We start from the raw sequence: 27166 nt of genomic DNA on the forward strand, positions 1-27166 counted from the left end.
ATATATAACATCTTGCTTTGGTGATACACGCCTATAGGATGTTTTGAATGAAAGATGAATGAGACAGAAAATACTGGTTACTGCTTGCACTTGTAAAGGGGAATTTAATGAATTAGAACAGAGCCTGCAGAATTTATTTATTTTTACATGTATGTAAAGTTACTAAAAGAACAGTGAGTACATGAAAAGAATAAGAAATTGGAATACTTTTAAAGATATTAATATTAGACTAGAATGGTAGATAACGGTGAAAGTGATGAAGGTAGAGTTCAACAGATAAATGAGTGAGGTGACGTTTATAACACATAAAATGAATAGTTTTAGAATTAATTAATATAAAAAAGATGAAGCAAAAGATTTCAGAAGTAAGAAGTAAGCCTGCTTTTTCAGACAGGTAAAACAGACAAAAAAAATCAGTAGAAGGATTTTTTTTATACAAACATCTATATTAAATCACAACTAAACCACTGAACACAGGAACATTCTTTCAAGCAATTTCTTTTTTTTTGCAATCTTTACTAAATTATATGTTGATGAATCACACTATCTATATAAATATATATATATATATATATATATATATATATATATATATATATTGGTTTACTATGGTTTGTGTGAACAACAGTCCGTCAGCAGCACTGCTGCTGAAAATCAGAATGTTGTACACAAAACATAAATGGAGAATGCAGTAGTGCATTCGCATAAGTGAATTCGACTGTCTGCACGGAGATCGCAGTACAGTGGGGATTGGAAATTCATCCATATCCCCACTGTAGAGCAGTCTCAGAGTTAAAATATATTTGTGGGTGGGTGTGGGGGCACAGGGGGGCTTACCCCCCCTGCAAAAACGTGATATGTCATATAGGAGTCTGATTTACATCAGCGCTATCATATGATCTCAAATGTGTTGATCATTTGGGTCGACATTGTGACCGGTTGGAATGTTTGTCTTCCGGTTTACTTTTCGTTGTTTCGAATGGCAAATGTTTTGCTGTTCGAACAAATAATAGTAAACTATATATATATATATATATGTTTGACTTTATAATCTTGAAATGTTGAAATCCTGAATTTCAGCATTTCAAGACTATAAAGCCGAGTTTCAAAATGTGGAAAGTGCATAATCACATATTCAAGTATCTCGAATTTGCGGTTATGGCTTTACGTTACGTGATGTGCGGTGTTTACGTTGGATGCAGTTTGATGTGGTGTATGGATTTGTGTGGAGTGTAAGGTAAGTGACTGTTTTTTAAGGGTTTTGGGTGGGAGTTTGAATGTGTGTTAGATTGTTTTTAAGTTGTATGTGTGGGTTAGGGTAGGTAGGTTAACGTATGAGTGTGTAATTCTTGGATGTGTTGGTGTGTGTGTGTGTGTGTGTGTGTGTGTGTGTGTGTGTGCGCGAGCGTGTGTGTGTGTGTGTGTGTGTGTGTGTGTGTGCGTGCGAGGGACTGTGGAATGTTTTTGTGTGAGTGTTCTGTCTGTTACTATTTGTACAATCTCGGAGATAGTATATATAAGTAGTGTAGGTATTTGCGTGTTTGGTGTTTTGTTTTTTTGAGTGTATTTTTTTTTTATATGGATGTTGTGGTTTGTGTGTGGTGTGGTGTAGGCTATGTGTTCAAGTTTATGGTTTCAGGTTTGTGAAGTTTCGGCTTGCACAGTTTCAGCTTTATAGTCTCGAAATGCTAAAATTCGAGATTTCAACATTTCAAGATTATGAAGTGAAACCATATATATATATATATATATATATATATATATATATACATATATATATATATATATATATATATATATATATATATATATATATATATATATATTATATATATATATATATATATATATATATATAAGGATCACAATTTTACATCAAACCTCTGATTTGTGAAGACCGGGGGAGGGTGCATAGGGGCTTGATCTCCTGCAAAAATGTGAAAGAAGGCATATTTAGCTATTAGTTTTTTTGTTTGTTTCACAACATCGATCATCTGGTCTTTGATGATCAGAGGTTTGATGTTGTGAAATTCTGATCCATTTAAGTAGACCATATATGTATATATATATATATATATATATATATATATATATATATATATATATATATACATACATACATAAATACCCATACACGTGTGTGTGATATATATGTATATATATATATATACACAAATAGCCATACATGTGTGTGTGTGTGTGTGTGTGTGTGTGTGCGTGCATCTGTGTGTGTGTGTGTGTGTATGTGTGTGTGTGTGTGTGTGTGTGTGTGTGTGTGTTTGTGTGTGTGTGTGTGTATGTGTGTGTGTGTGTGTATTAAACTACTTCACCAAATATGCATTCTACGCCAGTTTTCGAACACTTGAACATTTGCTTAAATAATTATTTTATGTACATACAAACAGTAATAGAAGAAAGCAAACAAAGGCAACAGGAAACCCATTTTCTAATCACAAAAATGTTCCCCAGACAGGTTATTGCAGAGAAATAATAAACCTCCAAGGGTGGAGATCCCCTTTGTTCTGTAATGTTAGGCATTACAACACTCCTATGTGAACCATTCATGGAGACCATAATGATTAAAGTCTTCACATCACATGCACAAAGTACAATGTTCCTGACCTCTGGCCACTGCCTGTTTGGAGTTTGCATATTCTCCCTTTGTCACTCTGTGATTCCTCCCACCTCCAAAAACAACATGCTGAGTGTTTACATGATGCACTTTTGGCAGAATAGTTGTATAAACCAACTGCTTTGGGCATCTACTGTGATATGCAGTATCTACTGTGGAGTGGAGTATCCTCCTGATAGGAAAACATGGATCATAGACTGTGTGCCGTGACAGGGCTCGCCAATCAACAGTGATTCAGTTATGTTAACTAATACTGCAAAATGGGCATGGGTATTTGTCAGTGATAAGTGGATTGAGAACCCAGCCTACTCCAACCTTTGCCAGGGACCTATACTAATGATGGAAGGGGTGTATGCCCCCATACTGGCCATTGTGTGCCTGTCATAAAGCCCAGCAGTCTTGGGTCAATAAGCCACTGGCTGGCCCAGTGTCCAGTTGCCTAGCTTGGTTTACCTGAGATAGCTCTGTAAAATCAATCAACCTGCTAAACATAAACTAAGAACTGTTACACTCAATTTGGGTTCACTGATAGGACACAGCTTGGAAGTGGATGACATAATGATAAGGAGGAGACTGAACATCCTGTGTATCCAGGAGACAAGATGTTAGGACAGTTCAGCAAAACTACTTGGCTTAGGATCCAGAGTCTAATATTCAGGAAGAGTTCAGGCTAAAAATGGTGTGGGAATTTTGCTGAGGGAGACTATTCAGAAGACAAAAAGGGAGATCATCCAATTTAATAACAGAGTCATGGCAATCAGACTCCAGCCTAATGAAAGGGCAATATACATAATCTCAGCATATGCCTCACAGCACGGTTGTGATATTCAGAAAAAGAGTGCATTCAGGCAGCAGTGGCAGGACCTAGTAAATAAAGCAGGACAACATGAATTAATGTTGATAATGGATGGCTTGAATGCACATATCTGGACAGATAGAGCAGGAGATGAGGATTGCCTGGGTCCACATGGGTGGGGCAACAGAAATAAATAAGGAGAGACCATTCTAGACTTCTGTTTGGCAAATAATGTGATAATAGTCAAGACATAGTTCAGAGAGATAGTCACAAGATCACATATAAGATTGGCCAATATGTAACTCGGGTAGACTTCCTTCTAGTAAGGAAAGGATGGTGGGATAGAATCAGTGATTGTAAGGTCATCCACAGTGAAACAGTCATCCCACAGCATAAACCACTGGTTGCCTCATCAGCTGCAAGCAGTTGTCAGAGAAGGCTTTAAAGTCAACAGAGAACAACCTGAAAGTCAACTGGAGGGAAAGCACAAACAAAAGAAGCGGAAATAGGTGGACTTGAAGAAGAATGGCAGCTCATCAAAACAGCATGTGTGAGGACTACAGGACAGATCAGAAAAATGGTTGAGCCAGGTATGGAAATCAGGTACACAATGAAAGCTGATGGTGGAATGCAGAAGTCCCGGAACTCATCAAAAGAATGAAGAAGTGTAGAAAAAAGTGGAAGATAGAAAAGACAGACCAGCCTAGGAAGAAATACTGGTTGGCAAACAAAGAAGCTAAGAAATGAGTTGCAGTAGCAAGGAGCAAGGCACCACAGGCACTCTTCCAGCTTCTGGAAAGTAAGTCAGTAGATCACACAAAGAAACTATATCAGTTTGCAAGGCAAAGACATAAAGATAAAGAAATAATCAGAGACACTCCATAAGGGTGCCAGCAACAACCTGCTCACCAGTCCACAAGATATCAAAGGCAGATGGAAGGAGTACTTCCTCCAGCTTCTAAATGAAGAAAACCCCACAGGAGCTGTACTGTCCCAGACACAGCCTATGATGAAAGAAGAAGAGGAGCTCACCCTAGAAGAAGCAAGAACAGTACTAAGGAAAAAGAAGTCAAGGAAAGCAGCACAATCAGATGAGGTTAAGTCAGACATGATAAAGATGCTGGTTTAAAATGGGGTACAAATGGCTCCCGAGGACACACAGAGCAGTGTGGAGAGAAAAGCATATCTCAGATGACTGGAGAATAAGCCCACTAGTGCCAGTATTGAAGAAAAAATGGACTTTCACAACTGTGGGCACTTTAGAGGTATCAAACTCCTGTCACATTGCTTGAAAGTTCCGGAGAGGGTGTTTGATAAACAAATATCCAGAGTAGTCAAAAGTAAGATGGGAGATGGGCAGTTTGAATTCAGATCAGGATATAGAACAACTGACCTAATGTTTTCAGTGAGACAGATAGTTGAGAAGAAGCTAGAGATTTATAAGAAAGACACCAACTGGGCATTCCTAGACTGAGAGAGAGCAAATAACAAAGTCCCATGAAAGCTGATTTGGGCAGTCCAGTGGTGGTTCTAAGTCCTAGAAACATTGAGCAATATACAAGGACCCTATGACTCAGTATGAACACTGTTTCACAGAGGTTGTTCCCAGTTGGTGTGGGTGCAACAGTTTTCAGTTTTGATCCCACTTCTATTTATACTGGTAACAGACTACATTAAAAAGCAGGTCAGAGAAGACAGATCAACAGAGTTGCTGTATGCAGATGATGTGGTATTACAGGCAGACTTGAACAAGAATTTCAGCAAAGGATATGGGGACTGGAATACAAAATGTAAGGTACATGGTATGAGTCTGATAAGACAGTTGTAATGGCAGCAAATGGCGGAGTTCAGAAGAAGCTGAAAATTGAGATAGAAGGGAAAATAGTGAAACAGGTAAACAGCTTCAAGTATCTGGAAGGGGTACTGAGGAGAAAAGAAGTCTGAATGAAGAAGTCAGTGTTAAAATCAGAGGAGCTGCAGCCAACTGGCACAGAGTGTCAGGTGTAGTATATGACAGAATAATGTCAAAGAAGCTGAAAAGAAAGGTGTACAAAACAGTGGTGCAACCAGTACTACTGTATGGCACAGAAACCTGGGCAGTATAGGCAGAGTAGTTAAGAAAGCTAAAAAACAGAACCCATAAGGTTAAAATTGCTGGAGCCATGTCAGACTCAAAACCAGTCACAAGTGGTGTCCCACAGGGCTCAGTCTTGGGTTCACTCCTATTCGGCATTTACTTCTCAGATGTGAAAGCAAATATGGAAGGATTATGGCTGACAAAGTTTGCAGATGACTGCAAACTGGGTGCCATAGTTGATTCACCCGCTGACACACACATCCTACAGAAAGGTCTCACTGAAACGGACAACTGGTGCCGGAATCATGGCCTCAAACTTAACGCCAAAATGTATAGTCATCCCCTTTGGGAAAAACAAAGTACCCACAAATTATCACGTAGACAATAACCCACTTAATACGGAAGAAGTAATCAGAGACCTGGGGACTCAAGTCGACAGTGACCTCTCCTTTGACAACCATGTTGCCAAAGTGGTCAGAAAGACATTCTACCTTGCCCATCTCATCATGAAGGGATTCTCATCCAGATCAAAGGAGGTCATTGTACCTCTATATTCCTCCCTTGTCAGGCCCATGATTGAATATAATGCTCCATTTGGGATGTATCTCACACGACACATGCAGCAACTGGAGAGACCCCAGAAGTACCTCACCAAGAGGATCATAGGTCTCAAACATGTGCCTTATCCAGCTAGATTAAAGAAACTCCAGCTCTATTCAGTAGCATACCGCCTGCTCAGAGGTGATTTGTGCCTAACATACAGGGCCATGTCCAACCAGGAATTGATGGACATGCTCCATCTCAAAAAATCCAAATCCACCAGAACCACACGAGCTAAAGATTTCAACCTCTGCACAAATTTGAATAGGACATGCTGGAGGGATAGATTCATAACACAGAGGTTACCCATACTCTGGAACAAAATCCCTGTTCATGTGAGACAGAGCCCGTCATTGGCACTGTTCAAGAAAAATCTCGATGCATGGATGGGAGATGAATCACCTCAGTGTCACTACTAGACAGAGGTATAGTTTACTAAATAATGGGGTCCCACATGTGTCACTACTAGAGAGGTGCAACTATATAGTATGGGGTGGTGTAAAGCCACATCACTGTTGGCTAGGCTTATAAATGCCCCCGGGCAGATAGCCTAGTACACTACTATGAAACTATGAAACTATAAAGCTAGAGGTGATGGAGATGAAGTGCCTAAAACAGGTGGAAGGATGCACAATGTGGGATACATGAAGAAATGAGGACATAGCAGAAGCCAAAGTAGCTCCAACTGCATAAAAGGTCAAAGAGAATAGATTACAGTGGTCTGAGCACATGTGCAGAAAAGCAGAAGACAACTTGGTGAAGAAGATTTGGGACAGACAAGAAGAAGGCAAGAGGAAATGAGGGCATCCAGCAAAGATGTGAATGGACTGTGTGAGAGAGCACCTGTGACAGTCAGGTATGAGTGTTGAAGAAGGCAGGAGAGTGTCATTGAATAGCAAGAGATGACAACAGTTTAAGTGGCACCCCTACCTAATGTAGAAAATGGGAAAAATGTGGTTGATGATGATGATGATGATTTCCTGAAGGACATAATTGCTTGTTTAGAAAATATTCTCTTAAAAACTACAATCCAAATGTTTACTCAAAGTTCCAAAGGAATGGATTATTGTAAGGAAGAGACCAAAACACAGGAGCACCTGCGTATGGCATGTGATCCAAAACCTTTGAAAGAGCCATTTTTAACACTTGTAAGATATCCCATTCAGAGTGCTCTTATAAGATACTTTAATTCATCCCAACATTACTACTTAGTGAACAATATGATGGATCTAAGGATTTTCCTTCTGTAGTGAGAAAGAATATTTTTTCTTAAATAATTCTGACCTAGAAATTAAATCTGCTGGAGTAACGTTACCTCTAACATCTTATAATAAACCTACAAATAAAACTATAATATATACAAGGGTATACTGCATGAAAACTGTGGAGCAAACATGATAATGCTTGACATCCAGTAACCCAACACCTATACATCCAAAGCAACTTTAAAATAAGTTAATATTTCTAAACCCAATAATACCAACCCGTATCGGTGTGACAAGGAAATATTAAATGTTCCTGGGGTGGTGAGGCCCTCCCCATGTGGTGTTAGGCCTCACAATACTACTAGGCAGTCTGCTACTTCCCTGCAACTACCACCTGTGGTGGCATTGTTGTGTGCTTAATATGCTGTCTGGTGAAACTGGTTCCCAAAAAATGAAGATTTTAAGACCTACAGACAATAAGTTCCTGCTTCATATTACAATTTACATTTCATAAAAAACAGGCAGTCATATGGCGCTTTCAGCTGGATCTACTGAATTTCATTGGTTTCATCTGTACATTACAATGTTATTAAAATAGGTTGATAATTGTCCTACTATCAAAGTGAAATTTAGTGAAACATCATGTGAATGCTGCAATGTATTGCAGTGGTTTCTCAGTGATGTGTACCTTAATGTCTTAACAGCTCATGTAAGCCAAAATAGAACTACGATGCCATTGTTTTGTTCATGCAACTGATACATGTAATGCCATTGTTTTGTTCCTGCAACTGATACATGCGGTTTTACTTATAGCACTAATCATGGTAACTGAAATTTCATTGTGTTTGAGACATTCAAGCATTCTGTCAGACTGTGGTTAAACTTCATTCTGCCACTAGATACCCGCTGTTATAATATTTAATATTAACCATGTAGCTGGGATATTTAGTTAAACATTATAATCTTACGCTTTGTAACTGTGGTCAACGCTATGACACCTGACCGCTCAACTCATGCTGTGGCTTATGCCTTAAAATACATTTCTGTCAGACAGCAAGAAAAAAATGATCAAGTCCACACATTATTGTGCCTTAAACCAGATTTCTGTAAGATAGCATGAAAAATTGTAATTATCAAGTTCGTTCATCAAAGTGAGTTCACAGAAATGTAGGAGTAATTTTATTCTGGAAGAGATACACAATTGTATTAAATGTTCTCTGACACAACAGGAACAACTGAGGTGGAAGAATAAACACACTGTCTGCCGCAATCATTACGTGTGAAAAGTTGTACACTTGGTGAGAAGGGAAGAGAAAGAGTAACTGTGCTGCTGGTGTGCATATACTACTTTTGTACACTGTAAGTGTTGGCACTTTTTTTGATGTAGCGTCAGGAATGGTTAAGCAGTAAGACAATGACAATGGTTTTGTCAGTGCTTGCCTTGCATACAATTATTTTTATTTTTTACATACCTTAGAAGGCATCATTTCTCCGCTTAGATCAGTCTCTATCACTGCAATATTTACACCCAGGAAAATATGATGGTAGATGTCATTTAAAGTGAACAGAGCATGGCTAAATATCAGTAGTAACTGACAGAAACTATTGACAGCCTGCCCACAATGAAACACAAACTCTGCATTTTGTGTTTGTGAGATAAATACCTTGCCACAACCACACCACAACTTGGCAACATGTACTATCTACACATTCCACTGTTGTAACACAACTTTAACTTCAAATCCATTGAATAGTTTGACATATATTCTTCCCTGATACAATTAATGCCTCAGCTTTTGCAATGGGAAGGATTATGAGGCTCCTGAGTGGAGCTTCCAAAAAGTGCCAAATGTTCCATCTCAAAGGCACAAAAGTGTTAGAAGGTTATTACTCAATATTTACCTATAGTTAATAGTTTATGGAGAGGCAAGACACCCCCTGTAGGGTTACCACCTGTCCCACTTTGCAAGGGACAGTCCCTCTTTGGGCAGTTATGTCCTGACAAAAATTGTAAAAATGGCAAATGTCCTGAGATTTTAGGACAAAATTATTTCCTATATTTTATGTAATAGTTGCATGAAACAGTTATTCTGTATCTAAAATACCTAAATGTTATAAAAAACAGAATAAGCAACTAAAATGCTACAAGAAAATCCAAGCAGCAAAGGTATGGCTCCAGTATAAACAGTCACTAATTCCAGAAGGTATGTAGTTCCAAAGAATAAAAGGCAGAGAAGATAGTCTTTGAGCTCAGCTTTAATGACACTAGCGCTTTCACATACAGCTTCATCAGGTGTTTAACATTTGCTGACATAAACCACCTATATATACCTATTCAAAACATCATGTGATCAAAAAGCAATTCAAATTTAAAGTAACAGCACATTTAAAATATATGAATACCATAGTTAAAAATACAGATATAAAAACACAGTACATATCACTTGCGTAAAGGTCTCTTATGTAATATAGGTCTTATAGGGACATGGTCATTAAGACCATGACCATGATTCGCCCTAAGTCTAACTATCCAAGTAGCCTCCAACTCTTCCGTTCTGGACCTAATATCCCCACGTCTCACATTATCATATGTCCTATCTAAAACTAAAAATTTAAAAGTATGTAATTAATTTGTATTCACTACATGTTTAGCAAGTGCATTAATAAGGTTCTTTTTCTTAATATTATATAGGTGCTCTCTAATTCTTTCTTTTAATGAGCGATCAGTTTTACCTACATAATATTTATTACATAATGTACATATAGCAAGATATACCACATGCATGGTATTGCATGTTGCACCGACCTTAATATAAAAATTCTTGGTTGTATCTGGATGTTTAAAAACTATATCTGTGCAAACATAAGTACAATAATTACAGCTGCCACAAGGCTTAGTTCCAGGGACACTAGCTACTGGATTTTAGATATGTTATAACATAATCTTTTCTTAAGTGAATTCTTATTCTTAAAAGAAAATTGTGGTCTCACACCCACAATTGTCTCAATATGTTCATCAGTTGTTAAAATATTCCAATGAGAATTGATGACATCTATATACTTAGCTATGTCCCTGGTATAATGTAAGGACATTCTAAGTTTATTATTCACTACTTTTCTAGTCCTTGTTCTGCTCTCAGAGAAGTAAGGTTTAGCTGTAGTAGACCTTAATGTAACCACCACACCAGAGGTATGTTGAATCAAATGTTGTTCATATCCTCTTTCAAATAATTCATTCTCAGTTTGAGTCCTAAATTTCTGATAGTCTTCGTCATTAACATTTAGTCTTGATGCTCTAAAGAATTGATTCTTAGCTACATTTCTAAAAACAAAATTAGGATGCATGCTACATCTATTAAGTAGCTGATTAGCATGACATTCTTTCCTATACAAACTACTAATCAATTTACCACTAACATCTCTAGAAATATATACATCCAAGAAATTTATACCTATGGTAGAGAAATTCAAAGTAAAAATGCAAAAAGTTAGATGATGTATTAATATACTCCATAAATTCAAACAATATTTCTTCACTTCCTCTCCATAGGATAAACAAATCATCTACAAATCTTTTATAAAAGGAGATACAAGCAGTGAAGGGACCATTTACTATATATTTGGTTTCCCATATACTCATCACAGCATTTGCATAACTGTTGGAGCAAGAGCTCCCCATAGCAACTCCATTTCGTTGCCAATATACTTTCTGGTCATACACAAATATATTATTACGTAATACAAGACTCAATAGAGTCTGTAATAAATATATATCCTTTTCATTAAAGTCTCCCATCATATTCAATAATTGTACTATATACTCAATACCTATGTCATTTGGTATGACAGTAAAGAGAGATGTTACATCTAAAGTAACAAATATGAACTTATCCAAGGAAGTAATATCTCTCAAGTAATTATACAATTCACTTAGAAATTGTTCTGTGTCTCTTAATATTATACAAGATTTATTCATTATCGGTTTAATACGCTTATCAATATATATATAGACAATGACTCAGTACACCAATTATTACCAGCAACTATTGGTCTCATAGGAGGCCTAGTATGATTTTTGTGTATTTTAGGCAGTCCTTGTATAACTGGAATAGTGGGATTAGATATATACATATATTTAGCCAGATCTTGGTCAATAACAGAAGTATATTGTAGCCATTTAATAGTATTTTGGACAGTCTGTATCATAGAATCAACTCTAGCTGTTGTAATATTTTCATAAAAATTAGCATCAGATAACATATCTTGCATTGCTCTAGCATAATCAGATCTATCCATTAACACTATCTGACCGCCTTTATCAGCGGGTCTGATAACCAAATTTTCATTATTTTGTAATGTTATCAAGGCTCCATGTTCTTCCTTAGTTAAATTGTAATTCCTATATAATTTGCTGTTGATGTTTCGCTTATTATACACTTCATACATACTAGAGATGCACAGTTGCTCAAATGCATTAATTAAAGAATTCTGCTTAGGAATTAACAAGCTAGGTCTTCTAAAAGAGTTATCAGACATCACATGAGTATCATTGTACATATTTCTAAGTGTAAGATTGCGTGTAAACATTTTAATGTCAAAAACAATATCAGATATTTGCATGTCCACAGAGGGAATAAACATTAAACCTTTGCTCAACACACTCATTTCATCTTTAGTTAAACTATGAGCAGATAAATTAACAATCAACGTTTCACTTGTTGAAATGCTTTCTTTATCTTTAAAGGGCTTGTAGAAGCATCGCCCAATTTGCGTTTGTATCTCGTGGCACTTCTGCCTCTCTGTTGTAACTTTTGTTGTCCTTGTCTCACTCGACTTATAGATCTCTCCCTCACTGGGAGAGGAAAACTGAGTCCCATATTTTTTGTGGCTAGTAAAAAATTACTTCTATCAAAGTTCAAGACATTTCCCTGCTCACAGGGTGATACCAGTGGAGGAAAAGCCGCATCAGCGGTTTTATGTACTTCCGCCGTTGTAACAAGTGTTTTTCTATTAGTACCCTTGTCGACTACTGCTCCTGGAGCATTGGATATAACATTAGTAGAAGACTGTACATTTATAACATCAGAAAAAAGTTTACCAGCTTGCAACTCTTGATTTGAAATCTCCGACAGTTCTCCAGCTTCATGCTGCGTGATGTTAGTGCGTCGTGGTTAGAGCGTGCTACGTGATTGGTCATCGGTATCACGTGGCCAAGTAAAGATGTTACCCATTGAAAAAGCCTTACAGTCCCGAACAATTTTATTCATTTTAGTCTGAATTAATTTTCTGCCATAACCAAGAACATTGTCCAAGGTATCATTCATAGGTTTATTTAGAACAGTTGAGCGATACTTGGAACAAAGCGCTAGGTATCGACTCTGAATACCATCCAGAAATTTGTTCTCTTGCCTACTCGCCAAGGCAGTTAGTAACTTCAAATAACCCATGCTAGTTGAAAGATTCAGCTGTTGCCACTCTGATAATAGAGTGGAGTCACAGTCAATTTGTGCAGGCATTTTCAAAATCCTCAGACCACAAGGTATAATTTGTTCTTGCAAACAAAGTTGTAAATGGAATTTTTCATATTGCACTCTTTTAAGTTTACACAAATCCTTCTCTAGAAGTAATAAGTCACTTTTCAGTGCCAAAAAATCAAAGGAAGCATCTACTTCCCCTGAAGTAGGTGTAAAATCAGTCATGAGAGGATTCACTTTTTCAACAATTCTAGAGATGAAAGTATGAACATTCACCTCAGACCAGAGTAATCGTTCATTAGTTTCCTCAACATCAGCAATTTCAGAGATTTCAGAGATTTCATTACTTGCAGCCATAGTCAAGTAGTTGTTTGGTGTAACAAAAGCACACAGCAGTAAAAACAACAAAGTCACCAAACAAACAGCTTTTACCTCTGCTGAAAAAATACAATCCACATGAAAATCCAAGCAGCAAAGGTATGGCTCCAGTATAAACAGTCACTAATTCCAGAAGGTATGTAGTTCCAAAGAATAAAAGGCAGAGAAGATAGTCTTTGAGCTCAGCTTTAATGACACTAGCGCTTTCACATACAGCTTCATCAGGTGTTTAACATTTGCTGACATAAACCACCTATATATACCCATTCAAAACACCATGTGATCAAAAAGCAATTCAAATTTAAAGTAACAGCACATTTAAAATATATGAATACCATAGTTAAAAATACAGATATAAAAACATAGTACATATCACTTGCGTAAAGGTCTCTTATGTAATATAGGTCTTATAGGGACATGGTCATTAAGGCCATGACCATGATTCACCCTAAGTCTGACTATCCAAGTAGCCTCCAACTCTTCCAGTTATACAAGGACTGCCTAAAATACACAAAAATCATACTAGGCCTCCTATGAGACCAATAGTTGCTGGTAATAATTGGTGTACTGAGTCATTGTCTATATATATTGATAAGCGTATTAAACCAATAATGAATAAATCTTGTATAATATTAAGAGACACAGAACAATTTCTAAGTGAATTGTATAATTACTCAAGAGATATTACTTCCTTGGATAAGTTCATATTTGTTACTTTAGATGTAGCATCTCTCTTTACTGTCATACCAAATGACATAGGTATTGAGTATGTAGTACAATTATTGAATATGATGGGAGACTTTAATGAAAAGGATATATATTTATCACAGACTCTATTGAGTCTTGTATTACGTAATAATATATTTGTGTATGACCAGAAAGTATATTGGCAACGAAATGGAGTTGCTATGGGGAGCTCTTGCTCCAACAGTTATGCAAATGCTGTGATGAGTATATGGGAAACCAAATATATAGTAAATGGTCCCTTCACTGCTTGTATCTCCTTTTATAAAAGATTTGTAGATGATTTGTTTATCCTATGGAGAGGAAGTGAAGAAATATTGTTTGAATTTATGGAGTATATTAATACATCATCTAACTTTTTGCATTTTACTTTGAATTTCTCTACCATAGGTATAAATTTCTTGGATGTATATATTTCTAGAGATGTTAGTGGTAAATTGATTAGTAGTTTGTATAGGAAAGAATGTCATGCTAATCAGCTACTTAATAGATGTAGCATGCATCCTAATTTTGTTTTTAGAAATGTAGCTAAGAATCAATTCTTTAGAGCATCAAGACTAAATGTTAATGACGAAGACTATCAGAAATTTAGGACTCAAACTGAGAATTAATTATTTGAAAGAGGATATGAACAACATTTGATTCAAAATACCTCTGGTGTAGTGGATACATTAAGGTCTACTACAGCTAAACCTTACTTCTCTGAGAGCAGACCAAGGACTAGAAAAGTAGTGAATAATAAACTTAGAATGTCCTTACATTATACTAGGGACATAGCTAAGTATATAGATATCATCAATTCTCATTGGAATATTTTAACAACTGATGAACATATTAAGACAATTGTGGGTGTGAGACCACAATTTTCTTTTAAGAATAAGAATTCACTTAAGAAAAGATTATGTTATAACATATCTAAAAATCCAGTAGCTAGTGTCCCTGGAACTAAGCCTTGTGGCAGCTGTAATTATTGTACTTATGTTTGCACAGATATAGTTTTTAAACATCCAGATACAACCAAGGATTTTTATATTAAGGTCGGTGCAACATGCAATACCATGCATGTGGTATATCTTGCTATATGTACATTATGTAATAAATATTATGTAGGTAAAACTGATCGCTCATTAAAAGAAAGAATTAGAGAGCACCTATATAATATTAAGAAAAAGAACCTTATTAATGCACTTGCTAAACATGTAGTGAATACAAATGAATTACATACTTTTAAATTTTTAGTTTTAGATAGGACATATGATAATGTGAGACGTGGGGATATTAGGTCCAGAACGGAAGAGTTGGAGGCTACTTGGACAGTCAGACTTAGGGCGAATCATGGTCATGGTCTTAATGACCATGTCCCTATAAAACCTATATTACATAAGAGACCTTTACGCAAGTGATATGTACTATATTTTTTATCTGTATTTTTAACTATGGTATTCATATATTTTAAATGTGCTGTTACTTTAAATTTGAATTGCTTTTTGATCACGTGATGTTTTGAATGGGTATATATAGGTGGTTTATGTCAGCAAATGTTAAACACCTGATGAAGCTGTATGTGAAAGCGCTAGTGTCATTAAAGCTGAGCTCAAAGACTATCTTCTCTGCCTTTTATTCTTTGGAACTACATACCTTCTGGAATTAGTGACTGTTTATACTGGAGCCATACCTTTGCTGCTTGGATTTTCATGTGGATTGTATTTTTTCAGCAGAGGTAAAAGCTGTTTGTTCGGTGACTTTGTTGTTTTTAAAATGCTACAAGAATAAGCTTTTATTTAGGAAAAAAAGTTAAGTTCTAACCTTTGCACTGACCGTGGGTATGTGTCAGCCTGTAAAATCTGATGTTTGTACCAAAAATGTCCCACTTTGGCCATTTGAAAAGGTGGCAACCCTAACCCCCTGGCCTAAAGGGGGTTAGGTTTGGCATAATGGTTAAGGAGCCTGCCTTACAAATACAAGGTGCAGGGTTTGATTCTCAAATGGGATAATTGGCTAGGCTTAAAATGGCTCACAAGGGTAGTTAGCCTAGTAGTAATCTATGAACCTATGAACCTATGAACCTAAACAACTCCTGCGAATTAATATAATCACCTCTACTTCTATCATTACTTACATAAAAATACATGTTTTTTTACAAAAAGCTCAGGTGGCCACCTTTCTCCTTTCTAATGCAAAGTGTAAGAAAAATACAGTTTTAGAAACACAGTGCATGAATTAGTACAATATGAGGACTTGTGTTTTAGCATAACAAATCTCTTTGATATAATATATAGTGAATTTAACTCTGCTTTGGGGATATTGGTACATTCTATATCAGTATTTTATATGAATAAATAATTGAAACTGCACTTAGATCGATTACAAAGCTATCTCTTTTTGCCTTTCTTGCAACAGTTACTACAATTTGCAATGTTCATAAATATACACTGCAAGTTCCTTAAAGAGAAGGATTGCTAACCAACCTGTCTGCTTTTTCTTTTCAGACTATAATTTCTTTGATGTTGCAGTCCATGAGTTTGGTCATTCACTGGGGCTGGATCATTCATCCTATACAACAAGTATAATGTATCCTATATACCAGTATATTTCAAAGTCAAACTTCCGTCTTTCCTATGATGATATTCTCGGAATACAGTCTCTGTATGGTAAGACATTATATTATATCATATTACACTGTACTATAAGATATGAAGCTATACTTACTTTTAATTCTGTGCTGTAAATAAGAGATATCTGTAAACCAATAAACAACAGTATACTAAATTTTGGGATAATACTTCCACTTATACTGGAATTTAAGGATAATACCACCATGGGGTGGAGAAGTGGTGCAGTAGTTAGCATTGTCACCTCAAAGCAAGAGGTCTCCCAGTGTGATTCTTAGCTGGAGCGCAATTTGTGCAGAGTCTGCATGTCCTCTTTGTATTCACATGAGTTTCCTTCAGATGCTGCAGTTTCCTCCCACATTAAAAAAATATGCATTTAGAGTGTTTCTCCCTGGATCCCTGCTGAAAATGGGCTCTTTCCCAGTAAAAAAATATTAAATAGAAAATCAAATCAATAAATAATTCACGGTGGAATCTGGGAATAATACTAGTCTATTTACAGAGGAACAAATCCTGAATTATCTTAGTAATGAAAGTACAGTGAGTTGTGTCAGAATTCTAGAAAATCAGAACTAGTTCAATTTAACAAATGTTATATGCATTAGGATTAAAACAACATGGTCAGATTACTTAACAAAATAAGAAGATTAAGATTTTTAAAGGTTTCCTGTTGCAAACATGCTGGTGATTATTAACTCCAGCTTAACGTTGTCCTCAAATTTGGTTAAAGGAGGAGAAATACAAAAAATAAGCAGAACAACAGAGAGACGTGTAATGTGCTGTTCAGTGCTTGGCTAAAAGTTTAGCAATAACAGTATTCATAAGATCAAAAGAGCGAAGGAGTAGGCTGACAAAGAAGGGCCACATTCTCTGTGCTTTAGCAGATTTTAGGAGAAGAGCTGAGGACTTCAAACAGGCAAATCAAGAGGTATAGCTGCACCAAGTGGGATTTAACTTAGGTGACAGAAGAGGCTAGTAGGGCCAGCAAAGACAGGTACAAAGGTTGTAAGAGACGTGACCAATAGGGTGCAATAGCTTTGATAAGGTGATAGGTGAGATGCAGAGGGCTTTGAGTAGCCCTTTAGGGGGTTATAGTCTCTGCTTGTGTAGTGAACAGAAGAGAATCAAGTGGGCAAAGTGGGCTGTCAGGAGAACAGCTAGCAATGACAGGAACATAAGCGCTTATCTGTACCAGGAGAAGGAATGGCCAGCATATCATTGCATAGCAGTCTTCCACACAAGGTAGTACAGACCAGCACCAAGATCTAGGGCAGAGCAAAGAAAAGGTCAGTCATAACACGGCTTCATGCAATAGAGCAAGACAGCTCAAAGGAATGAAGGAAGATAGAGTAAGAAAATGGGGCATATAGGAGAAGAAAGGAGAGACTTAGGAAAGGAAGAGAATAAGGCAAGGACTAAGGAGGGGAACCAAGAGGGCATGTAAACAAGCTTCACTAATCAGTATGCAGGAAGACTGGGAAGAGTGTCAGACAGAAGACGAGAAATCAGATAACGAAAGTGGTGGACAGATGTTTGGTATGTGGGATGGGAAGTGGCGGACCTAAAGGACCTTGATGTGGATAAGGATACTGGGTTTGCAATAGAACTGGAGGCCCTTATGAAGCACTCAGGTGCTGCAGAAGGCAGTGATTTGATAGATTAGAGAGAAAATGTTTAATAACTGGAAGATCGAAGAAGACAACAGGATTGGAACAAAGAAGATGGAAGTAGGTAGGTAAGGTAAGGAAGTAGTGCAAAGACAGCATGAACAGGTGTAATTATATGTGTACTGCAAAAAAAAATTCACACAAAAGGATACACAAGGCAGGCAAAGGTATATGTGATGGAATGGAATTAAAAAAAGGAACAGCCATGACAGAATGGTAGGGTCAGACCAATGACAAAGGGAAAAGTAAGCTAATGGGTTTCACCGTGTAGTCACAGTTTGATCCAGTTGGTCTTTACTTGTAAGCCGAGGGCATCTGAGGAAGTCATACCAGACAGTATTTCTGGGTTGTCCCTGAAAAGAGCACTTGGGCTAAGCAGGTGTACCTGATGAAAAATGAAAGAAATTAAAATAAATAAACCAGAATTAGAGGACACCTAGCAAGACAAACATCAGAGGGAGACTGGGAAGAAAGTAACAAAAGGGAGACTGAAGGGGAAGTAATATCAAGATAGGAGGAAAAGCACAACAGGCATAATAGAATGAGAAGAGAGACAGTTACCAAAACATATGAGGGGCTAAAGGGGTACTAGTCCTCGAAGATTCACTCACTTGATGCAATTTTAGAATAAAAGTTAAAGGAAAATTTTACTGAAGGTGGATATTTTCAAAATCTTAATCTTTACTAGAAGGGATTCTGTAATGACTAGCAAGTCATGAAGGAAGAGGAATGCCTACATACAGTGCTCCATGTGAGAATGAATGAACTGGCTGATTGAACCATACACAATAGTAAAGAAAGGTCGAGACAACAGCATTTTCTGGTGTTTGTGAAGTATTATTGCTAAGGGAGGTTGGGACTTGGCATAGTGGTTAAGGCATTTACCTCACATACAAAAGGTACAAGTTTGATTCTCCCTTTTGTCAATATCTGGATATAGGCTTCTTCTTCTTTCGGCTTTTCCCAGTTAGGGGTTGCCACAGCAGATCACCTGTCTGCTCATGATTTGCAGTGGAGTTTTATGGTGTTGAGTTGCAAGCCTGGTGCCCAACCTTCCACAGAAGGCACACACATGCACGCACTCACACCTAGGGCCAATTTTAGAGTGTCCAATCCACCTACAGCATGTCTTTGGGATGTGGGAGGAAACCAGAGCATCCGGAGGAAACCCACGCAACCACAGGGAGGACATGCAGACTCCACACAGAAGGCACCCCAGCTGTGAGGCGGCAATGCTAACCACTGCACCACTGCGGCCGCCCTATCTGGATATAGGCTAAGTGTATAATAGTCTGCAGACTGATTGCCTGGCATTTACCTGTTAACCTAAGTACGCTATCAATTCAAAAGCCTAGCACTGAAACACAGCCTTTGGAAACAGGAAAGCATCAAGCCATTTAATTGCTGATTCAGAAATTTGGTGAACAGCATAGAACAGTGATATATATGGTGCTAGTAGACAAGTTGTAAAGACAGTATGAAAGGATGAAGTGTTGTTTAATAGGACAACCGTCATCTCAGATCCCATGGACCTGTATGCCTAATCCAGGGGCTGGAAAGATATAATAGGATTATTGTCCTTTTAAAGGTGAGATAGACATGTGGGCCTTCACAAAAGGGCTGGAACACTGTAATATCAGAGTTCAGTAAAGTCAAAAAGGAGAAACTGGACAAGAATGGAAGATGGGTGCCAGTATGTTAAAGAGAAGGATAAAAATGACATGTTATAGAGATAAAAAATATATATAAGATGAGATAACGAAGCAGAAGGACATTAAGAACTAACAGTAAATGTCTTAGTAATAATACTGCTCAGAGTAAAGGGAGAAAACCAAAGCCACTCGAGAACACCAACAGGAAATATAAGAGATGATTAACTATTTAATCATTAAAATGAGGGATGGAGATGAGAAAAATAAGTTTGTTGTGATGGTGGACCCGAGCCTTCTAGATGCAGTTATTAATATCCCTATACCCATGGTAAGTACAGTGAACAGACTGACTGAAATATTTTCCCTGGAAGTTTTTAGCAATTGTTCAGGTTAGAACTAGAAAAGAAAGTTTTTCACTGAATGGAATTAATGGATGAAAACAGAGATCTACTGGACAGGAATCCACATCTAACAATGATCACACGGTAGTTTACTTTTCCTTGGCTATAAAGAAGACAACAAAGAAAAATAACAATAAGGCCTAAAGCTGTAAGGGACTCTACTATAGCAAAATAGGAGGTGTATGGCAAATCATTGAAGTAGTAGGCTGTTCATTAAAGGATTCTAGGAGAAACTATGAATGAGACAATCAATCTCTGGAGGGATGAAATGGACTTAAGAATGTGGTTAAGGCTAATAGTTGGAGAAAGCCAGAGGGTTTCACCAAGAATGTGAGGTCAGGTATGATGTAAAATAATGTAGAATAATGTCAAATAAATAAATGGAGATTCAAATACTGAAAGAACAAGGAATGAATCATTGAGAAGCATAAATGGAAGTTAGAAGAAAGGCAGCAGGGCAGGTTGTCTTGTTTGCTATGGTATTTAAACTGAGCTGATTTTGTATGTTTTATACTCCTTGAAGGCATTTGCCGAAGCGCTAGAGGTATAATAAATTGAATGGATTTTTCATCTGTTGTTCAGGTTAAAAAGGAGACTTGTTAGATTGAGTAATGTTAAGGTAGGAACATTAAGAGAAAAAAACAAGCCTTTATTCAGATATGTACAAGAAAGAAAGAAATCAAAGGAGGGGAAACTGAAAACTAGTTTGAGAGGGTTAAAAGCCTGGTGTATTGTCTTGCATTATTCTAGGCTGTGCTACACTGGTAAGGAGTGAAATATAAACAATAATTAATTCAAACAGATCCTTGAAGGCAACTTATAATTACTTTACACCAAGTTACTGTATTTCTTTTTCAAACAGTTTTTTCTCTTTGTTCATCAATTCTGAATCCAGCCTCTTGAGTGCGTTATCAGCCAACAAATCATTATAGTTGGGTATACCCTATTGTTGTTTTACAGCCCTGAAAAAGCTGTATGTTTCAAACACCCAGAATCTTGAAATGAAATATTTTTTCAGAGTAATTCATTTGGACTGTGTAGCATAAGTAATATTTTGAACCAATATTAATATACATGTATAAGTGTATTAGCACTCAGGTGTAGGGATAATTTTGGATAATAAAAGCTCATGTATTATGAGGAAAAACAAGGCAGTAAGTCTTGTTTGTCTGTAATTGTCTATGGTTACGTCAGTCTCACTTAAAGTAATGAGCCTGAAGTAATTTAGTGCTGACAGGATGTCTTCTTTGATCTAATGATTTTAATAAATAATTACATGAAAAGCTGCATTATCATTTATCTTTGGACTTGATTACCTCTGACATTTGCTTGTTTACTGTTCAAAAATTACATTCTGACAAGCCAAAAGGCATTTTTTTCTGCAGTCATAAAATCAAAACAAAATAATATAATTTTCATTACTTTATTTTATGGGATATCACTGAAAAACAAGTATGCTGAACATTTTGTGGTAAAAATATCAGAAACCAGTGGAATAAATAGGCAGACACAGGAGACCTGGGTTTGAGTAACGGGTCTAGACACAAGAGGAGCTGTCCTGGTAAATCAGTAGCTTAAATGCTCCCTTCTTGGAAGAAGGGCACATATTCTGCCTGGCTACAGCTGCTAATGGGGTTCAGTGATACTATCTCAGACAAACAAAAAGTATATATTAAGTCAAGGAAAATCATCTGTCGTAGCATGCAGAAGTGAACATAGCCAGGCAAGCACCATACACATCAGACTGTAAACTTTTTAAACATAATTTACTTACTCTGTGCTCTGCGATATGTTACAATTGAAATTAAAAAAATGCCATATATGTATATCTGTCATGGTTTATAGCTGTCTAGATATTGATATAGATATAGATATAGATATAGATATAGATATTCTGTTTCAGAATGTCAAGTTAGCCAAAAGTATTTTTTCTTAAGTTTGACACTTAGTTTTTTTTTTCATGAGTTAAACTCGAGAGAAAGGGAGTAATTCAGAAAGCTAGCATACAAGTCCAAGAATCATAGTTACAACCTTAGTAGAGAGTAAGCATGGGATATATGCATGTAAACTGTACTGATGTTATTGCACAATGTGCATGGAGGATGACGCTTAACAGTAGGCCAAAATGTAGAAAAGTTTCCTTGTGCTTCAGGGTGGTACTGTATTCCAATATTCCCCTCTCAGCTGTGTTAGGAAGTTTTAGGAGAAGAACCAGCATACAGCAGATAGGGGATAGCTGTGGAAAGGGCATCAAAATTGAAGTATAAAAAATTAGAAACCACCAAAGGTATCACTTAACTTGTCCTTTTTCATCATTTTGACCCCTCATTCTTTGATGTACAAATCACTTTATTTGTCATCATTGATTCATAGATTCATAGATTGTTACTAGGCTAATGAACCTGGGGCCGTAAATAGCATACCTGGCATTTATTTGTCAGAGCTAATCCAGTATATCTCATTTTTTGTATGTTTCCACCCTGATGAGAAATTCCATGCTGCTGCTAATTGTTTCTTACCATTACAACAATGAACCATACTAACTATATTTCTTAATGTAATTCTAAGCAACACTAAAGACAACCTTTAATGAGGAAGTAACAATTATGCTGACAGAAGAAATATTTGTAAGACGACAGATGCATAAGGATGTTAACAAAAATGAAAAGGAATATGCGAACATTAGAAGAAGTGTCAGAAATATAACTACATTGCTTCAATACAAAGAAGTATAAAGTAATATATAGGGAAGGCAGAAACAGCTCCAGGAGCAGTGAAGAAATATGAATGACAACACAAGTAACGTAATGAGGCATGATAGCAAAATATGAGAGGAAAACAGGAAACAATGTAAATAAATTCAGCCAAGAAGGCAATGAATACTAAAATATCTAAACGAAAACAAAAACAATACTGGATACTGCTGTAGTCAAAACTTTTAAAATTTTATTGTAACAAAGAGCATGTAAAAGATGAGCGCTTTCGGGCTAAGCCCTTCCTCAGATAAAACTCTGCTTACAAACAGATTTATTTTAAAAGCCACATTGACCAATGAAAAGTTAATAAAAAACCTGCCTGTTTTTGAGGGCTGGCTTGAGCGGTACTATGTCATTCAGCCCTGGATTTCTATGGGCTGTTAATTCCAGGATCCATTTGGATTCTGCTAACTCTGTTACCTGTCTGATATCACCCCCCCCCCTGCTGTTGAGTTTTATATTAACTATAATCCTAAACCTAAAACTGTGTGTTGGATTAGCCTTAACATGCCTATACTTATATTTAGCCCGAAAGCGCTCATCTTTTACATGCTCTTTGTTACAATAAAATTTTAAAAGTTTTGACTACAGCAGTATCCAGTATCGTTTTTGTTTTAGTTTGGATTCTCTTTTGGTTGTTACGATCCACTGGATTTCAGCATAGCACGAACCTTTCTTGGACTATACTAAAATATCTAGTTAGAGGTATAGAAAGTACACAATAAGCTAAAATTATTGGCTGTCTTCTGAAATGTTATGTACATTTTAAAACTCTCTTCTTCATAAAGATCTCGATAGGATGGATATAGCTTAACAGACAGCAACTCACCTGGTGTAAACTGTAGATACAAGCCATAAGTCTAGTTATAGGCTTTACAAACTGTTAATATGATCACCTGTGGAAAGGAGGAACAGACTTGCATGTCAAAAACTGGTAGATATCTGACAGGAGTCTATGTCTTCCTGAAGATATGATGCATAAAAAAAGCAAGATGATATAGTTCAAAAATGAACAACAGATGTGTCATTCACTGAGCAAGGTAACTTTGTTCAACAAAGTTGATGACAGATTCATGAATCAGACATGCTGACAATATTAAGTGATTACAATGATAAGGAAATTCAAAAATGCATGAACAAGATACTGTGAAATTCTTGTGGAGGTAATTGCAGAATTATCCTGTGGATTAACTATGATCTGCAGCTCTTCCTTTTGGTTAACAAATATTCAGACAATGCAGAATGTGTTTTACTTACCTGACACCGACGTGTGTATTTTTCTGTGTTTGTTTGGTAAGCACTGAAGATTTATCTATGAATGCAATTAATAATAAACATTTAAGAATATATTAGAAAATAATCTAATTATACAACAAAAGCTGTGCATTCACCTTTATCTGCCTTACTTTAATGTCTGGCAGATGCACACACACACACACACACACACACAAATATATATATATATATATATATATATATATATATATATATATATACGGATCTACTTTACATGGTCAACATTTCAGAAAGCCGAAGACCATATGGCCAAGACCACATGATTGACTTTTGAAATGTTGATTATATAAAAAAAAAAAAACACAACAATCACTTACCTTCACATTGCTAGCAGGGATGCAAGCCCTCTGCACCCCCCATGGGGGGCTATGTCCCCACACCACCCGGGAACTTAAATATACCAACTCTGAGATTGCCATGCCCATTCCGTGTGGTCGACATTTCAAAAGTCGATCATATAGTCTCAGCGATATGGTCTTTGGCTTTCTGAAATGTTGACCATGTGAAGGGGACCCATATATATATATATATATATATATATATATATATATATATATATATATATATATATATATATATATATATATATATATATATGGGTCTTCGTCACTTCACCTAAAACAGTGCTGACTGTCAGAATACCGATAGTCTTGTAGAAAGTAGAGTTGTAGTGTTTGTAAATGTGGGTTTGTCTCTTTAAATTTTTATGGGAAGTATCTAAAGTAATTTTGCGAATGCTTCGTGCATTCCCAGCAGTAGTTGTGGCATGCAGAGTACTGTAAGGCAAGTTAAAGGTATATGCCCCTTTCCCCACTGTAGTGCGATCCTGGAGTTAGTACGCTCAGCCCCCCACCTAGTTTGTTTGTACATTGTCCAGTTTCTGTTAAGAGGGTAAGTAAGTAGTTTTTAAGTTCTGGAAAGAGTTATTTATTGGTGTTCTAAGTGTGCATGTCTATGGTTTAAGATTTAGTATGTTGAAAATTAGCATTGTAAGCTGTCTGTGAAATAAGAGTCAGTCAAATGAATCATCAGTCATTTGAAATTTAGGTAATTTAGGTGTCGGTCAAATGAGTTTTAGGTGAAGTGAAGTAGACCCACATATATACACATATATATATATATATATATATATATATATATATATATATATATATATATATATGGGATCCAGACACATGCTTGACTAGCATATGTTCAAATCACAAAACATCGAACACACATACACAAAAGTGCTTAACATCGACAAGAGCTTCCGACTATGTGTGTTCGATGTTTTGTGATTCAGACATATGCTAGTCGAGCATGTGTCCTAGACCTATATATATATATATATATATATATATATATATATATATATATATATATATAGATATAGATATAGATATATATAGATATATAGATATAGATATATATATGAGTATCATGAGGGATTGGCATGCCACCCAAAACTGGTTTGCTACCTTATGTGAATTGATTGTTGGGATAATATCCACTTTGTCACAAACTTGAAAAAGGCAAATCTGTTTTCAGGCAGCATGGAATGAATAAATGACTGAACAAATGAATGAATGAATGAATGTATGAATGAATGAATGAATGAATGAATGAATGAATGAATGAATGAATTTGTGTCACACTCTTTCATAGCAATATGGACCTCTGAGTATGACCCAATCACCAGGATTCAGTTAGGTGCCTGGATACTAGCTCAACCAGCTAAACAGGGAGATATATGACAAGGATGAAGTGCCTCATTCTGTCAGGGGAGAGGGTTTGTCTTGAAAAGTGTGATGTGCCAGTCATTGATGAAGACCAGGGATAGTTTCATAGTTTCATAGTTTAGTACTAGGCTATCTGCCCTGGGGCATTTATAAGCCTAGCCATAGTGATGTGGCTTTCGCCACCACATGTAATGGTACAAAAGTGTACAGAATAGATTTAGAATACTGTGCCTCTGTCTAGTAGTGACACAGTGAAGACCCCCTTACATAATAGAATTAGTTTACTGTGCCTCTGTCTAGTAGTGACACAGAGATGACCCCTGGGGTAAACCTACGATCTCCCATCCACTCGTCAAGATTTCTCTTGAAGAGAGTCAGTGAGGGGCTCTGCCTAACATGAATGGGATTCTGTTCCAGAGTATGGGAACCCTCTGAGTTATGAATCTGTCCCTCCAGCATGTCCTATTCATATTTGTGCTGAGGTTTAAATCTTTAGCTCTCGTGGTTTGATCTACCAGCCAGGGAAGAACAGGCTTTTGGTGATAATATCACTTGCAATAGATAGTGACAAAGCCCTTTTAATTTCCCTGTACACAATCACCCCTTAGACTGATTTGGGTGTGTGCCAGGGAATGTCAGGTCTTAAATGGAAAATTCCTCTGATAGCTCACTGATTGGCAGAGGAAAAGGAAAACATATATAAAAATGAGCAAATTAATTAATTTAACTTACTGGCAATGATCTTTTGCATTTTGTACCTGTTGATTTCTGAGTTAGAAGAATGGCTGATGTTTCCAGTTTAGGAGGCACACGGCAATACTTATGTATGTATGTATGTATGTATATGCATATATATATATATATATATATATATATATATATATATATATATATATATATGGTTTACTGTTGGAATCTCGAATCAGCTTCAGTCGATCGTTTAAAATGTCGATCCTAAATGCTGAATTTGAAATTCTGAAAAGTAAACCAAAGCAAAAATGACTACACTGACCACCATGACTACATTGACCACCATGGTTCGATGTATTCGACATAGCAGGAGGTGATGTCACTCATGTCCTGCTATGCACATTAACTTACTGTTGAACTCTACAGTCAATGGTACGTTCGTTCTACTATTTTGCAGTGGGGTTA

General features: G+C 36.6%; 1 protein-coding gene across 1 annotated transcript in view; it reads left to right on the forward strand.

Moving 5' to 3' along the window:
- Window positions 1–27166, forward strand: part of LOC122802036 (collagenase 3-like) — a 108312-nt gene that overhangs the window by 77189 nt on the left and 3957 nt on the right. The window contains exon 5 of the mRNA XM_044071768.1: window positions 16396–16557. Coding sequence (XP_043927703.1) covers window positions 16396–16557 — 162 coding nt within the window. The remainder of the gene's footprint in view (window positions 1–16395; window positions 16558–27166) is intronic.

The sequence above is a fragment of the Protopterus annectens genome, chromosome 5.part0, assembly GCF_019279795.1.
Source record: "Protopterus annectens isolate FY-2018-M chromosome 5.part0, PAN1.0, whole genome shotgun sequence".
NCBI classification, from domain to species: Eukaryota; Metazoa; Chordata; order Ceratodontiformes; family Protopteridae; genus Protopterus; species Protopterus annectens.